Consider the following 18,798-nt stretch of genomic DNA (forward strand, 5'->3'; position numbering starts at 1 on the left):
TTACCGCGCGGCTTGTGCCAAAATTGCTGGATTCTCTTCAAAAACAACGTCGGAAAACTGTGGCTGAAGAGATGCTTTCTATGGTTGATAGGGACATTCAGCACATCATTACTGGTGACGAGACTTGGGTGTACGAGTATGATGTTGAAACTACTCAACAATCTTCGGAGTGGCGCTATCCAGATGAGCCGAAACCCAAGAGACCACGCCAAAGTCGGTCGAAGGTTAAAGTGATGTTAACTGTTTTTTTCGATAGTCAAGGTGTCTTGCACTCGGAGTTTCTTCCCGAAGGTCAATCAGTAAATGCACAATATTATTTGAGTGTTCTGAAGCGTTTACGGGAAAATATTCGCCGAAAGAGGCCAGAATTATGGAAGGACAATTCGTGGTTTCTGCATCACGACAATGCACCGGCCCACACATCAGCGCTTGTACGTGACTATTTGAAAAAAAATAACGTCAATGTCGTCCCACAAGCACCATACTCGCCCGATATGGCTCCTTGCGACCTTTTCCTATTTCCCAAACTTAAATTGGCGCTTCGTGGAAAACATTTTGAAGTTATAAAAGAAAATTCGCAGAGGGAGCTAAAGGCCATTACAAAATCAGCATACAAAAAGTGTTTTGAAGATTGGAAAAGACGTTGGAAAATGTGTATTAATTCCGATGGTGTTTATTTTGAAGGGGATAAAATAAATATTGAAGAATAATTAATTGTTGTCGTTTTATTTGCACAGTCCGGTTTAATTTTGAACAGAAGGTATTATGTGACAATATCCTCTTCCGCATGATACCGATATTCATAGTCTTTTATTTGCACAGAAGCGACACTAAACTTGGTAGAATCACGTTATATGCTATGACTTACATTGTTGCGATTTCATGATCCTAACATGAACTTAAGGGGTATTTTGTAGCCAGTTACTAAAAATTATAGTAATATATATTATTATTAACTCTATTTGAACAGATATCGGTATAAAGGGTATTTCGGAGCCTAGGCGCCATACAGTGACAGTCTCTTGATTTTTTTTCAGATTTTTCGGTTAGGTAGTTTCTGGGAATGGGTCCGTGAATAACGGTCAAAACTAAGACCAACTTCGAAAAGTACTAACCGAAACCTACTATATTTGGTGAAAAAAAAAATTTACTCCTTCCTTTTGCAGGTATGGAGACCTCGCTTTAATTTTGACGTAATTCACTGTATGCGTAACGTTCACAGTTCCCACCTTTCCACCAAATCTGATGTCAATCGCTATAAGAGAAAACAAGAAAGAATATTGCTAGGGTTACACCACCAAGAAGGCCGTCGTTGGAAAGGGTTTTCATGCCGATTTTATTTTATGCAATGCCGGTATGAGCCAAGAACCTGAAAGTTAAAACATATAAGCCTATCAACAGCATATCGTACATTCTGAGTTGCCAGCGCCTTTTATACAACATTGGATAGGACAGCGTTCATGGTTGCTAAGATTATACAGATTAACATCTTGCTTGCGATGATAAGAATTGTATACGAAAATCTAAAACATGTTCTCCCCCGGTGTCCAAGATTTGCTGTAGAGAGGGAGTAACAAGGAATGGCATCAGAAGGGTCTATATGCGTGAAAATGAATTTATTCGACGAAGAATAGAGTCCTGAGAAGGATGGGATATAGCAAATTCACCATAATCTATATAATCTCTGATCCTGTGTGGAGTTGCCAAATCTCCCATCAGGCGCGTCCCTTCGTGCGGATAAGGGAATGCTCGGCGAATGTGCCATGGCCATGCACATGCACGCATCCGGAGATGTGCGTGTATGGGCATGTTTATGCGCAGGCCGGGTAGGTGGGAAGTAAACACCCACCCGTGGATAAAAATTGGCTATGGGAAGGATACCCAGAAATAAAACCAAACATGGAGGAGCAGAAGAAGAATGAAGTTACGGTGCAGGGCTTCGGAAACCCAGTGCCGGCGGTTTTTGGGAGTGAGCAAGCGGGCTCCCGGCCGTCGATATCCAACGACCGCAGTGCCTCAGTAGTGGGAACCTTGGCTACTGTGGCATCTAATGTTACAAGCGTACGGGAGGAACTTGAACTGACTCCAGTGATGGATCCGTTCAGAAGGAGCTCGATTTTTCGCAGATCCCCTCCCACACGGGCACAAGCCCCCACGATCGCTACCCCCAGTGGGAAGCGTAAAGCGGGAGTCTTCGATGAGGAAGAATCGCTGACGCCGATTCACCCGAGCGATGTTTTGGGCAATGATCAGTCTGGAGCTGCCTTTACTGCCCTCGGTAAAAAGATCATGGAGCTGTGTGAGTTTATAAAGGAGCGCAGGAACATTCACCAAAATATAAGGGCCATGATAAGAGGCATCCGTTTGACGTACGGCAAGGCCCAGGATGAACGAGTAGGGAAGTCGCCGATTGGAAAAGTGAACCAGGCAACTCAAGTAACGCCGGTTCAAAACACAAAAGGGGAGAAACCGGGGAAGAGGCTGCGCGAGAAGCTGAATGACTCAACAGGCCAGCAAACCCCGAAAAGAAAAAAGGACTCAACTCCCAAAAAGGCGGAGTTCATGAAAAGTACGTCTGAAGCTACCAGGGAAAATACTGCAGTGGCTACCTCGAGAAAAGGGATCGAACCTTCAAAGGCGGATGCGGAAGCTTGGAGGAAGGTAGAACCGCGGAAAAGAAATTATCGGAGGAAGATTAGACCGGAGGTGATTTTCATTTCCAAACGAGGCGAAGGGTCATACGCCGACATTCTCAGGAAAGTGAAGGCAGACCCCGAACTCACCAATTTGGGAGACAACGTCAGCCGTATTAGACGGTCGCAGAAGGGAGATCTTATGTTGGAACTTAAGAAATCCAAGGATGTAACCGCGGAAAAATTCTTAAGCCAAATCGGGAAGACTTTAGGGCAGGAAGCTGACATAAGAGCTAGCAGGCCGGAGATCACTATAATTTGCAAAGATATAGATGAAATCACGACGAAGGAGGAGGTTTGCGAAGCATTGGAGAAACAGTTCGATCTTGCCGGACTACAAGAGTCAGCGGTGAAAACGCTAAGGAAAGCCTATGGGGGAACACAAACCGCCATCATCAGCCTACCAGTGGAGAACGCACTCAAACTGTTAGCAGCAGGGAGAGTGAGAATAGGCTGGGTTATGTGTCGCCTTAGGGAACAGGTGGCGTTAAAACGGTGCTTTAGATGCCTTGGCTTTGGTCACATTGCGAAGTCATGCACTAACCCAAATGACAGGTCAAAGCAATGCAGGAGATGCGGAGTGGAAGGCCACATCAGCAAGGACTGCGGAGCTGACCCAAATTGTCTACTGTGCAAAGGAAAGGAGGGTGTGGACCATCGGCACATTGCAGGCAGCAGCAGGTGCCCGGAATACAGGAGAGCCCTTAGCACAAATCGCAGATGAGGTTGATACAAATCAACCTCAACCACTGCGAGGCGGCGCAGGCTCTACTCGCGCAAACCATCCGCGAGAAAAACATCGATGTGGCCATACTAAGTGAACCATACCGAAACCGCGGTGGTAGCGTTTGGGTCAAAGACCAAACGGGCCAAGCAGCGCTGTGGACTTGTGGAGAACAAGCCTTCCAGGAAATAATGGAGCACCCGGAGGAGGGCTTCATCAGAGCGAAGGTGAAGGGCATCCACATCTACAGCTGCTATGCTCCACCCAGCGCTACACTCGTCGAGTATGAGCGGATGCTTGCTGCTCTTGTTTTGGATGCAAGAGGACGTTGGCCGATCATAATAGGAGGCGATTTCAACGCGTGGGCTCTTGAATGGGGCAGCCGGATAACTAATGTCAGGGGACGTGTTCTCCTCGAAGCATTCGCGGAGCTGGACGTGGTACTGGCGAATGTTGGGTCTTCGTACACTTTCCGGGGAAGGGGCCTGGGGTCTATAGTGGACCTGACATACGTGAGTGCCACTTTAGCCAGTAGAATCGCTTGGCATGTCAGTGAGGACTATACTCACAGCGACCACCAGGCAATCTGCATAGAGATCAAGGGCGGATCGAGCTCGAAAAAGAGTTTTCGCAAAATGCCGGGTGGTATGCTTGGCTGGACAGTGAAAGCTTTCGAGGGGGACACGTTTTCCGCGGTGCTCAAATCCGACATATCCCTGAATGGTACGGCTGGAGAGAAAGCCACCCAGATCACTCGATGGGTGACGGAAGCATGCGATGCTACTATGCCCAGAAGGCGATTGCTCCCCAGTAGGCAACCCAACTGCTGGTGGAACAATGAAATCGCAAGTTTGCGAGCCGCATGTTTTCGGGCAAGGAGGCTTTGCCAGAGACTCAGGGGAAAACCCGGTGGCGACGGTCGAGAGGAGGCACACAAGCAATTGCGTGGCCGCCTAAAGGAAGCCATTCGGAGGAGCAAAAAGAACTGCTTCAAACAGCTGTGCGACCATGCCGACATAAACCCTTGGGGCGAGGCTTACAGAGTGGTGATGAAAAGGCTGCGGAAATCACCCCAGGTGACCTGTCCGCGCCTCCTGAAACAGATTGTTACCACTCTGTTCCCTCACCACGAAAATAGGGGAAGGCAAGTTTGTGTCCAGCCAAATGACGGCATAATACCGCCTGTAACTGTGGAGGAGCTGCGGGAAATATGTGGTAGGGTCGGTGACAACAAGGCCCCAGGTTTGGATGGCATCCCCAACCGAGCTTTGAAACTGGCAGTGAAGACTAGGCCCGACCTTTTCGCCAACACCTTCGAGGCGTGCCTAAAAGAAGGAATATTCCCTGCCCAGTGGAAAAAGCAAAAGTTGGTGTTGCTTCCGAAGCCTGGCAAGCAACCTGGAAACCCAGCGTCGTATCGTCCTATCTGCCTGTTGGATACAATGGGGAAGATGATGGAGAGAGTCATCTACAACAGACTTCTGCCCATCGTCGAAGCCAGCAATGGTTTGTCGGAACGCCAGTTTGGTTTCCGACGAGCCCACTCTACGGTGGACGCAATTGGCATGGTGGTAAACCTGGCAAAAGGTGCACTGATTTCTGGCGGCTGCTGTGCCGTGGTGGCGTTGGATGTCAAAAACGCATTCAACTCGGCCAACTGGAATACAATTAAAGGGGCGTTGGCTGACATAGGTGTCCCCGGATACTTAGCGAATTTGGTGGAAAACTACCTCTCAGAGAGGACTCTCTGGTACGGGACGGATGAGGGCCCCAAAGAGTACATTGTCACAGCCGGGGTACCACAGGGATCGGTACTTGGTCCCCTGTTGTGGAATATCATGTATAATGGGGTGCTTGCTCTTCCCGTCCCAGAGGGGACTACGATTGTCGGCTTTGCTGATGACCTAGCTGTGGTTGTTGCAGCAAAACACCCAGAAGATGTGGAGGTTTGCGCAACGGAAACAGTGAGAGCGGTAAAGTCCTGGCTAGAAAAGGCCGGGCTGACCTTTGCGGACGCGAAAACGGAAGCGGTCTTGATAACCAAACGCAGGAAAAATAATACTGTAAAAGTGGAGGTCGGTGGACATACGGTCGTATCAAAGCCGGCTATCAAATACCTGGGGGTAATAATTGACACCAAATTGAGTTTTAGGGAGCACTTAGAGTATGCATGCCAAAAGGCAGCCAGTGCCACCACGGCACTTGCAAAAATGTTGCCAAATATTGGTGGGCCGAAACATTGCCGGAGGTTGGTGCTAGCCGGAGTGGTGCGCTCCATCCTGCTCTACTCGTCGCCTGTGTGGGCAGAGGCGCTTGCAAACTCTCAGAGACGGAAGCAGGTGGACTCGGTTTACCGGCGGATGGCTTTGAGGGTTTGCAGTGCTTTTAGAACCACATCAGATGAGGCAGTATTGGTGGTGGCAGGCATGATCCCGGTTGACATTCTGGCCAAAGAAATGAGTGTCCTGTACAATGCAAGACATATGGAGGGGCATGCACAGCGTAGAAATGCGGCAAGGTCAGAGTCGCTTGATCTCTGGCAACGCAGATGGGACGAATCTGCGAAAGGTCGGTGGACGCACAGGCTCATTCCCAACATTAGGGTGTGGCTTGAGCGAAAACATGGGGATACCAACTACCACATTACCCAGTTCCTCACGGGACACGGTGGTTGCTACAGGCAGTATCTGCACCGCTTTGGGTTGGATGACTTTCCGAACTGTCCCAGATGCGATGGCATACCGGAGGATCCAGAGCATGTGATGTTTCACTGCCCACGATTTGCGATGGAGAGAAGGAGCTTAAACCAGGTGCTGGGCAGGAGTGTGACCCCGGAGAGCTTGGTTACTGAGATGCTGGAGTCCGAGGAGAAGTGGCTTGCGGTTGGCTCCGCAATCATCCAAATGCAGGAGGAGTTGCTGAAAGAACAAAGAAGGAGGAAAGCTGCAAATAGGAGAAGGATGAGTGCCTAAGGGCAAACCTACCCCGCGAAGTAATACCTCAATGGTGGTCCCGCGGGGCTGGGGCTGGAGAGACCGGGGGTGGTTTTTAGTGGGTGTGAATCCCACACGCGCCCGCTGTTGTTCCGCCGTTCGGGCGGCGGACGTGTCTTTCTAAGATTTTCCACCTCCGTGTACGCACAAAAAAAAAAAAAAAAAAAAAAAAAAAAAAAAATATAATCTCTGATAGGTAAAGAATCTTAGGAAAAGTACCGGAGAGGGAAACCATTTCAGCCTGTATATTCTAAAAAATATTGGCGTAAATTTACCCCTATTATATGAGACAGACACGTTCTGTTTATTTCCAAAATTTACACTATAAATGTGATAACAAAATAAATGGGCGCAAAATTAAACGTATTTGTGTCACATATATAACACATTCTCCCTTATTTGTTTTGTACAATATGTGCAAGATGAGAATATTCATTAAACAGTTCTATTTTGAATGAAAATTTTTTAGAAAGATATCTAAGCTATTAGAGTGTAATTATGCGGTGTTTCCAACGAATAACTATCTGAAATAATAAAAGACTTGTTGTTTCTTTTGATGCAAGAACTTGTGTTGTGTAACTGATGAAGGGAACAAGTGGTTCTCGAAATATCGGTATTCGCTAGAATAAATATCCACACCAACGAAAAAGAAACAAGTTTTTTATTATTTCAGACAAAAGTTATTAGAGTTAAACACTCTAAATCGATAGTTATTACGGCTTGATACATTATTGTGATAAACGTCTTCAGAACTGTCTGCTTTGGGAAAGCAGATAGTTCATTTGATATTTTACACAACTATATTCGAAGGAAAAACATTTCACACTCGCCTTTTGCAGACCCCCCCAGACTCCCCCTCCCAAATTTCATATCAATCAGAGTAACTGCCCCTGAGAAAATGCGTGACACAAAAGGTAAACCGATTTTAATAAATCATCATGACTTGAGCGTTTATGCGCTTGGAGATGAGCGCAAGCGCAAAATTCCCTTCGGTAAAATTGTGAATAGACTAAATTATGTGATCAAGTCGGACATCTGATGTCGATGACAACCTACTTTACAAAATTGTGGAACATCACACTTTTCCCAACATAAAAGATCTCATTTGATATATTGAAATCAACCAATCGAATTTTCGCATTCCATCAACTGAACTACTGCACAGCTTTAAGGGGGCATCCCGTGTGTCGGATCCGCGGAATCGAATTTTTTTTTGGCATCAATTGTATCTAGATATAGTGTAGAATATATGGACAAAGCGATTTTTGGATATTCGCAGTCGTTCAGAAATTATATTTGTTAAACACGTGCTAAGTCACATGTCAGATTTATGTCGATAGCTGTAATAAAGCGCGTATTTATCGGTCTGAATGACATTCGAATGGCTTCGCTAAAAGGATAACAATTAAAGCCAAGGCTGTTGATGTGTTTCTTCAAGAAACCTAAGGTTTATGGATTAGGTATAGCAGATTAAGGGTCAGTTAAAGTTTTATGGCCAAAAATCGCATTCTACTTTTTAAATGTGTTTTTCTCCAAACTGGATGTTGAAAATCGACTGCCACCATAGCCCAAAATCTATCCAACGGAATTCTTTGAAATTTTCACGACTTATTCAGAACATATTTCTACGGTCCGCAAACTAGGATATTTGCGATTCATTCAGTAGTTTTTTTTTATTCATTGAAGAAGCCGGGAAAAAACACCAAAATTCACAAAAAAAAAAGTTTAACAAGGCACCAAAAATTTACCTATTAATATTTTTTAATAATCCTAATTTGCGAACTGTAGTTAAGTCTGTACATTTAAATGCCGTTTACTTTTTTTTTCTTTAAGATGATAACAGCGCCCTCTAGCGTGGCAGCAGAAAAACACCTTTTCTTGGAAATGGTTGTATAAATTTCTCTGTATTTCAATAACAAACTATCCGATCGGGCTGGAAAACTAACTAACTAACTACTATGCACGCTCAAGATATTAATAAATCTATAGTGAAAAATTCATATTTGCATCTTTATCCAGCTCTTCACAAAAAATTTCTAAAAAACAGCCTTCACACGGGATGACCCCCTTAAGAAGAGTAACCCTCCAAGGCAGTTGGATTACATAGATTGAAAAGTTTATAGCTGCATTCTTGATTGACCATGGCAGTGCTATCCCAGATAACCAACCTTACAAATAGTAGAGATACGAGGGTAATTCCAATATGTGTGCGACTTAATTTCAAGTCGGGGTTGCGAAATTTGGCTATGTACTGCAAAACCACATCCGAGTTCGTAATAAAAGTCATAATAAAAACTTAAATAACGTTCATTATCTTATCGGTAACGGCTCATAAAAATCGTTATATGTAAAAAAGTAGACTGGAACTAAAATATGGCATGGGGCTGGATCTTGAAAATTAGCCTTTAAAGCTCGTGATTAATAAATTTGAACACTTAATTTTGGACTTCTACAACAATCGGTGGATCTCTACATATCAGCCCTTTAGAATTGTAATAAATAAAATGGTATTGTTAAAATCATGAAGATCTATCTACCTACGTGGTTGAATATTCTTTGAGGGTGATAAGGATGCATTCTTCAGTCCCTGATTGAGACTTGTTTTCACATAAAAACGTAGGCGAACATACTACACATCCAGTAAAGTGCAAAACTGAGTCAATGTTGTCAGTTTTGCGGTTTTATATGCTTTTCGTCAAAATAGCATCGGTTTATTGAGACGAGTTGTATGTGTTAGTTAAACTGGGGCTTAACGATAAAGAAGACGGGCATGAACTGTATTCTCTGTAGGTATGTAGGCCCGGAGATTATCTATTGGGTTAAGGTCTGGGCTTTGAGCAGGCCATTCCAGGATCACGAAAGATTGCGTTTGAAGCCATTCTTGCACTTTCTTGGTAATGTGTTTCTCTATCCTGGTGGAACGTAACCCTGGGAGGAGACATTGACATCGTCTTCCTGGAATTCAGCATTTCTTTTTGCAATACATGTTTATACCGATGCTAATCCATTTTGCCTTCTATAAGGCATAATTTCCCAACAACGAACGCAATAAAATATCCCCATAACATTATTGAGCCACCTCCGTGCTTTATAGTTTGTTTAACAAGCCCAGGACCTTTCGTCAATGCAGTAACGGTTATGTTTTTCATCGAAAGAGCCAGTTTTCTCCTTTTTTCCAAGGCTTTCATAACCATGTGCTTCAAAGAGCAGCGAGCTATCCACTTGCTTATTGTTTTGCCATTAACTCTGCAAACTTCTTTAGCAGTATCTGAATAGACGCACGAGAAAATGGAAAATGAAAAGTTACTTTATTGATTAATTGGAGTGATTTGCAATGCACTAATACTCTTCTTTAGAGAGTAATAGCGAAGGAAGAGCAAACACAGAAACAAATACCGAAAGGCAAGGAAATACTGCAGAACAGTACAGAACAATTTTTTAACAAAAAAGTGTCGAAGAATAATCGAGGATGAAGAAATTTCATTTGATAGAAAAAAGTGAACCAAAATGCCATGAATAACCAAAAAAGTCGGGAAACGGGAAGCTCGGCGCTTCCGGTATGAAAGGTTTTGTTTCCTTTTTCTGTGAGTATATTTGAGTGCAGAACTATCCCATTGGTACGCAGTCCGCTATGTATATGCATCTAATATATCAAACTATTCAGTGTGATATTTATATTCAGTTGCAGTAAATTTACACGGTAAAGCCAACTTTGAGCTACCGTAACTTTATTAGTAATAGTATAATTTTGATCAATTGATTGAATTTGTTTCACACAAAACCTTAAAAAAATCATATTAGAGTAGTATTAAAGAGGACTCGAAACCAGTATTGTGGGATACTGGTACTGAGCAGCCTTAGCTTCGTTTAATTACTATCAAATTCGATATCTCCATAGAGTGATGGGTTAAGGTGGAACAAAAGAGTTTTCACTGCAAGCTGGCCTAGCTGCAAAGAATTGTTTGTCTGGTGATTACAGGGGCCACGCCGCAGCTCCAAAATACATTACTCAATTTGCAGCCCTTGGATTTATACATTCAGAGCACTACAATGAGAGCAGCTCATAAGCTAATACGTTTATATCTAGGGGAATCAATCGACGAGAGGGGCACCGAGCATTGGAAAAACTGAATCTAGTTTTCGCAACGCCTTCTGATGCTCGGATCCCCATACATTTATTTGGTAGAAACTATGAAGTTAGAGAGAAAAATGAAGAGAATGAAGAGACAAAACTACGAAAAGCCAGAAAAATGCGTGGAGATTCAATGTCCTCCATGGCGTGGTTCCAGCAGTAATTTGAGTGTCAGGCTAATATTGCTAGCAAAAACTGGGAACGGGCTCTCCATAATGCCAAGTAGCAGAGCCTTACTGCAGCAGCATGCAAAACAAAAAAAACAAAACTTTTCCTGTCAGAATTAAACAAATATACTACAAAGTTTATGGTGTCAAAAAGCAGGCAGACTTGCAGAAGTATTGTGGGAATTCTGACCAAGATGGTACGTGTCCATTAATATAATGAATATGCAAGGCAGAATTGTCACAGTTATAACCAAACTCTGTTCAGCCCTCAAGGGGGTGATTTATTCGCAATTATAGACAAACATTGCAGATGAACTCCTCGCAAGAATTATGAAGCCCAAAAATATACATTTGACTTTATCGTAGTCTCCAAAAAAGTCCCCAAGTGGAAGAAATGAACCCAACTGAAAAGGAAGCCAATGGGAGGAATTCCAACATGGACTATCTTTTACCCTGCTAGAAAAATAAATTAATTGTCTAATTCATCAATGCAAAGTGCGCCAGAGTGTTAAGCATACCATTAGGATTTTCTAGAATGGTAGAAAATAAGGGGAAGCCATACAAGTGGAACAAATGGTAGCTCCTCAGAAATCGAAGGGCGGCCATTTGAAACGTGGTGAAGAATTTTTCAGATGCTTCCTAGACGCCAAAAGCAAAGAAGCCCTTTACTGGAGTATCCCCAAGTTCCATACCTCTAATTTCTAAAATAAAATAATGTGCTAAAGTTTATAACTTTATTTAAGCAAATTTCGTAATGGGGTGTATTTTGAGTCCTAGATTTTGTATAGATGCAACACTGTGTTGTTTTTATATTGTTCGGTTGGGTATGCTCTGAGAGCGAGACCTGTTTCACTTTTTGGGGTTTACATTCAGCGTCCTCACTCCCCTGCGTTTTACTCAATATCAGAGATAAAATCATTTTCGAAAAGTAGTCCTTTTGTCTGATACGTTACATAATCACACAAAACTTTAAAAAAGGCTAAAAAACCACAAAGATGTACACCATTTTTGGACCAACGGAAAAACTCACTAACAAAAATGCAAGACAATTTGAACTTGGAGATTAGAAACCGTGCAAAGAACGTCAAATCGTAGAACTAGGAAGCCTCTCGAAACTATAGCGGGAGCTTCCCCTACGCAGTAGCCGTTACAGTAAGTCAAGCGCTAAAGTAAATTAGAAGGAAAATATCGTCAGCTAAATACAAAGGCACTTACAGTAGAGTGAAGCAGAAAATTCACGAGGCCCTGAAAAAGACTTCATAGATGTAATAGAAAAAACTTTAAAGAGGGTAATTTACAATGGACGTTTCCCTTATAGGATACATGAAGGTTCTGATGTTTCAACGTGGGTACCTGTCGGTGTAATTCCACGGTCCTCTTTGGACACGGATTGATTTGGAAACTACAATCATAGTGCCGCCGTGACTGATACTGCCGCACCCTTTTATGCTGAGTGTACGCTAACCTCTGCTACAACTAAGGAATACAGCGTCGGAGTTTTCAGCCCACAAGGAATTATGCCCGCGATATGGGCACAACTATCATGAAACTCCTATAAGGAGGCCAACCGCAAATCACAGAGCCGAGAGAATTCTCCTGACGCATATGTCCTCAGAGAGCGTGTCTGGTTTCCATAGTCTCAGATAACGTTTGGAGGGCTTCTTCGCAAGAGATACTTCAGATGATTCCCTTGCAGGGTCGGTTCTGATCGCCCTTCTCGAGTACCCAGGGACGAAACCTTATATGACACAGCGATTTTACATCAGAGCAAATAGCTATTTCACTAAATTGATCTAAAATTTGCTTTCCAAAATCAAATCTATCGTCGTAACAACAGAAATCTCATAGGGCTCGGTGTTGGATTATCTCTTGGGGAACAAGATGAACTGGCATTGCCTAAAGTTATAATAAGATACATACAAGAGAAACTCCGATTCGCAAGCAGCTTCAATTTGCAATGAAGATTTCAGGTCACCAAAGTTCCACGTGCTCTGCCCATTAATACAACTAGGGAGAGTGCGAAAACCCGTCAGACTAAGAACCTTAGCTTTGTTGGTGTTTTTCTTTTCATAGTCCATTGAACTCCTTCCGTCAACATAAAGAATGTCACCAATATCAAGAAGAAACAATATCCGCTTTCGACTTCAAATTGCTCTGAGATTTTACCTCGGTGCAGCACGTGATATTTCGCGCCATCATTTGTAGCTCTGGTAATAACTATTAGTTTTGACCCTCCCGCGTAGAGCACGCCAGATATACTTCCTGTTCACGCTATCCAAGAATTAATCCGTAGGGTGTTGATGTGGTCAATGTAAAATAACGCAGTGGAAACCAACCTTCTCTCTGCCGATCAAGCTCTCGCGGTGTTCGTTGATGCGTTCCAGGATTATTTTAGCTAGGCAGAAAACACGCAGATACCACTGCATGGCGCAATTTTAATTGTCATATTCAAAACGTGGTGGTCAAAGGGTAGTATAGGTCTTAGGGCGAAACGTGGATGAGTACCCACGATGGAGCATAAATCCTGAGAAATGCCTGGTGAACCAACACCAACAGCTCTACTACCAAACTCTGTCTCCACCTCCACGTGGTGACCGCTGGAAGCTCTTTCTTAAAAAGCTGCAAACGGAGAAAGATGAAGGCGAGTCTCCCACGCCTAAAAACCAGGTAAATTGTACCAACTGGTCCTCCTCCCTAGACGGAAAACCGAAGTTACGAAGCCACAATAGAAGCCTCGGACCGGACGGATAATACAACGACGAACCCGGCAACGACAAATGAATAACGAGTTGCGATTTCCTCATAGAAGGTGTACTCCCTATTCAGAGATGAAGCTACCAAGCAACTAGCCGATATCATGTCCCACTGTAGGGCTGATGAAACAGCGTTGCAGGAGATGCATTGGACAGGCACCGGTTTCCTGGAGAAGAGTCGCTACACGATATATTATAAGCAGCCATCCAGTACACCATGTGCTCAGAGTAGATTTCTTAGTCAGCCAAAAAATGAAACCTGTTGTTATCGGCTTTGAAAACATAAGCGAACGGCTCTGAATTTAGAAATTTAGAAATATAAGCCTTATTAACGTTCACGCCACTACAGATAGCACTGCAGAGTCGAAGAACGATACCTTCTACGAGGTAGTAGAAAGAACCCTAAGCCTGCCCAAATATTATATCGAAATCATACTTGGGGATTTTAACAGCCAAGTAGGGACGGAGCCCGTATTCAGGCGATACGTTGGCTCCCATAGCTTACACGAAAAAACAAATGATAACGGACTGCGGAATATTCAATTAGCTGGGTCACACGAAATGGTTGTTGGAAGTACCTGGTTTGCGCGGAAAGCGGTCCACAAACATACGTGGGCCTCTTCAGACGGGACCACTTTCAACCAAATTGACCACGTGCTGATCGAACGCCGCCACCTCTCAGCCTTGATAAATCTCAGAACATACAGGGGGACCAATATAGACTCGGATCACTATCTCGTTGGTATGGTGCTCAGAGCTCGAATAACAACACCACCCAGAGTCCCGTCTGGCAATCAGGTGAGAGTTAACACTGAAGCCATCCACAACACAGCCCTCCGCAACACCTATAAGAGGGAAATGGATGCCGCAATAACGGCAGTCAACAGAGATCCTGGAGATGAAGCATCAATAAATGATCTTCACAATCACGTAAAGAACATTATCATAAATACGGCCACAAAAACACTTTCCCCCAGCCGCAAAAAGAGTCGGAACGGCTGGTTTTACGATGAATATAAGCTACCTGACCAATATGCGCGGCCAAATAAAAGCAGCAGGATCACTCTCAAGACCATTCGACATCAACAACGGTCTACAAGGGGATGCCCTATCATGCGTCCTCTTTAACCTGGCCCTCGAGAAAGTGATCCGTGATGCTGAGGTAAATGCAAGAAGTAGGATCCTCTTTAAGTCCACCCAACTACTAGCCTATGCTGACGAAGACAAGACAAAATATATGGCGGCAACATCAGCACCAAAAACCAACCAACCAACAACATCAAACCACACTGGTCAAACGGAAAGAATAAACATAGGAGACTACAACTATGAGACCGTTGATAATTTCTCCTATCTAGCGCAGCCAATAGAATCTATTTCAGCTTACAAAAACTGTTCCGCTCGAAACGTCTCACCATAAGGTCAAAGCTCTTACTGTACAAGACAATGATCTTACCAGTTCTCATGTATTCCTCGGACACCTGAGTTCTTAGCAAGAAAAATTGCAAACTCTTGGGCGCGCTCGAGAGAAGAATCCTCCGAAGAATTTTTGGCTCCCTACATGATCATGGACGATTCCGTAGTCTACACAATGACGAAATCTATGAGCGATACCATGACCGTCAGGTTGTGGATAAAATCCGGCTCAATAGGTTACTGTGGGCGGGGAAGTTTATAAGGGCAATATCTATGGTAGAAAAAGAAGACGAGGACCCTGCCTGAGATGGAGCGATGGCAAAGGTCAAATCGCCAAACAGCTTTCAGGGATATCGTATGGATGAAAGTAGGTGATCTGCAAAAAGTGCAGGTACAGCGATAAATAATTCTTCGGGGAGATCATCGAACCCAGCGGTTTCATATTCTCGCGATTATGGAAATAAAAATTTGGCACTGAATCGGTAGCATAAGTCAGTATGATAACGTCAGAAATCAGAACATTCGTTGTCGGTATAGCATCGCACTCATAGTCATGTAACTGCCAGGGAAGCATCTTGAATAGCATGGTTATGTCCTCTTGTCGGCGAGACCTAACCGGAACAAAACCAGAGTATATCTAATAGACAGTACCCACACTCCGTGGACCGGACTTGCGAATATAGGCCAGATAAATGCAGCGGGATTCATCTCGGGACCATTTGACGTGAACGACGATCTAATGCAAGGGGATGCCCTATCATACGTCCTCTTTAACCTGGCCCTGGAAAAAGTGATCCGTAATACTGAAGTAAATGCGAGAGCCACGATCCTCTTTAAATTCACCCTAGCACCGGCCTATGCCGATGATATTGACATTTTAGGAGCTTGTATTCTTTTCCAAGTTGAACCGATGTTTATCCCTTCACTTTAATGAAAACTTAATAATATCTAGACAATTCGTCCGGAATTAACAAATTAACAAACCAGGTACGTTTGAAATAGTTTTTTGTATCTTACAAAGTTCTCGTATTTAACAAAGTTCAAAACACAATTTTTAAAAAGTACTCCTATTATAAATCCGGGATATTAGAAATCATACTGATTTCCGTCCGTAACTATTTTCTTTCTGCATAAAACTCGTTCTTTTCACAATGACTGCTAACTGTCTTTTTTTACTTATTGTTATTATTTTTTTCATCTCACGTTTCTCGTCACCTACTTTGTTCTTCACTCTTGTAGCGAGGTCTGAACTGAGTGGAGCGCCGGTGACGTCATCTGTCCGCTGGTATTCGCGACATTCGAAATAAATTTCGAATGCCGCGAATCCTGCCGCGCCACAACATCATGGGAAGAACGACCCGAGACATACAAACTACCTTCATCCAGATCGAGCAGGCGGCGCGAGATTTTGAGCTTCACATCAATGAAGGCAAGACGAGATATAAAGTGGCAACGTCAGCACCAAAAGCCAACCAACCAACAACATCAAATCGTTGATAATTTCTGCTATCTAGGGTAAAAATCACAACCGATAGCAGCTATGACGATGAAATCCGTGGACGGTTGTTAGCTGTCAACAGAACCTATTTCAGCTTACAAAACTGTTCCACTCGAAACGTCTCACTATAGTGTCAAAGTTCTTATTATACAAGACAATGATCTTGCCAGTCCTCATATTCCTCGGAGACTTGGGTTCTTAGCAAGGAAAATTGGCCCCCTAAATAAGGATGGAAGACTCCGTAGCCTATATCTGATTGTGGATAGAATCCGGCTCAATAAGTTGCGATGAGCCGATGACTTAATTCTTATGGATGATGATGATACAGCCCGAAAAGTCTACAAAGGTTGTATCTCTGCTAGAAAAGGAAGACGAGGTAGACCCTGCCTGAAGCTGGCCAGGAAGGCATGCATTCACAAGTCCATTGAGTGAGGGAACTACTTATTAGATGTTGACATCGGGTGACTGAACCATATCATTATGGATGCTCGAGTCAGTGTGTGTCCTTGCCTCACTTTCATGGACTTATCACTTGCGTAGCATTAAATTTGAAGATTTCCGACATTTTGAAGATATTTCAGAATGAATATATCTCTCCACGCTTCCGAATATGATACATACGACGAAGATAAATACGCACTCCTCAATTTACTTCTAGTTTGCCAATTAACAAAGCATTTTCGCATTGAAAAATGTAGAATGTGAACATAAGATTCATGATTAATTATTAGAAAATGTGAATTTCCTGAGACACGGGAAATATGTGGCATTTGTGGCAAATTATCTGCGACACTGAAACAGAAAAACACAATCGTTCGACTGGGCGACATTAAAGCCAATTCTTTACAGAGCTAAGTTATCCAGATATTAACAGGTGAGCATTCAAAAATACAGCTCTTGGCATCCTTTTGCGGCTACTTTGATGGACATAATAAGGTCAATGGTAGAAATTGCTGGCCAAGTAGTTACAGACTTATTGGGAATCAAAGTTCTCAAGCGCTCACCTGCCATTGCGAGTCTTGCGAACGCCCAGATACAATCACGTAAAGAATTTTCCACCTCTGAACTCACGACATCGTGACACCAATTCAGCGAAGCTGCTAATTTCCTTTCACCGAGAAGGGTTAATTGGTTACGTCACCGGCTGTACACCTGCGCTATCTTATCTCTAAGCCAGTGGTTTGAATTGAACTTGCGCTCGCCTTGAGTCGCTATCAGATCATGTACGTATCGAACACGATTGGAATTTGGAAGCATTAGTGCCCGGCCAGGTAAGAACAGGCAGCCGGAATGATGACTACAGAAAAAACGAGCTACACGCCCTGCTTTCCAGACGATGAGTATGTGGAGACGAGTCCGCGCCGCATCGACTTTGGAGGTAATTGTTTACTTTTCGCTTTAAGTAATCCACATTGATGGACAACGGTAGCCGGAGTGAAATTGCTCGGCAAGTTTCAATGAAAGTATGGGTAGAACTTACCTTGCAAAACAGCTCGTACCACTTCTGCTGCTCCCTGGTCAATGGGACAGAGTCGTTCCGACGCAAGGGGATTTCTTCCTGGCGGATCTGAGGTGGGATGTCCCCGCTGATTTGATTTTGCGACATGACTACTGGCTTTGTTTTGATCACTCACAATAAAACTACACACTAGACACTTCGTAACGGGAGTAAGATTCTTGAGCGGAAACCGGTTAGCATAATTAAATCGACACAAAGCTACACATCCTCATTCCACTAACGATCCATTTATGCATTTCCTTGTTCAATGCAATTCAATACAATTTCGCGAAACGATGCGAGTCACAATAGCTTTCTCTCAAACTCTTTCCAACACTAATGACTCATTCAACCGCGGAATCTCGCCGGCAAACGCACATAACCCAACCTACCCACTCAGCCACATCGAAAACAACTGCCAAGCAATCACCAGCCAAACTGCCAAACCAACTGGACGCGGCAAAAACAAACTCCACAAACTGTACGGGAACTGTCAACGCTGTGGGACGTAGTGACATTTCTGAACTGCGTTATCGGCTATTAGCGGTTGTTGTTTAAGGTAGCCGCTAAATCCTGTGCACAATTTGTTTGGAAGCGGCTGAAATGTGGATTTCATCAAAGCAATTTAGCGCTTTAGCGGAGTGTACCAGTGGTTGAAAAGGCGGAAACACTCGATCAGATGTCAGATTTGTTCATGTTTCCAAACGGAAGAGTGCGTTCAAAAGGAAAGTTGCATAAAATCAGTTAGGATGAAACTCTGCTGTATTTGAGTGCGTTTATGTATAAAAATGCGATTTTCAGCAGACGCCATTTTTTCCGCGCCAATTTTTGGAGGATTAACACCGGGTGAGTATTTCGATTGTTTTGCTTATCATGTAGTGACCGTGAACACTCTCGGTACAAACTGGTCTTTAATTCAATTAC

At 43.6% G+C, this 18,798-nt stretch overlaps 1 protein-coding gene across 1 annotated transcript in view; it reads right to left on the minus strand.

Moving 5' to 3' along the window:
- Nucleotides 1–18,311, minus strand: part of LOC119655008 (protein rhomboid) — a 57,646-nt gene extending 39,335 nt beyond the window's left edge. Inside the window, exon 1 of the mRNA XM_038060675.1 lies at nucleotides 17,857–18,311. Within this exon, the coding sequence (XP_037916603.1) occupies nucleotides 17,857–17,982 (126 nt within the window). The 5' untranslated portion in view covers nucleotides 17,983–18,311. The remainder of the gene's footprint in view (nucleotides 1–17,856) is intronic.
- Between the last annotated feature and the right edge of the window lie 487 nt (nucleotides 18,312–18,798).

This window comes from Hermetia illucens, chromosome 4 (assembly GCF_905115235.1).
Source record: "Hermetia illucens chromosome 4, iHerIll2.2.curated.20191125, whole genome shotgun sequence".
NCBI lineage: Eukaryota > Metazoa > Arthropoda > Insecta > Diptera > Stratiomyidae > Hermetia > Hermetia illucens.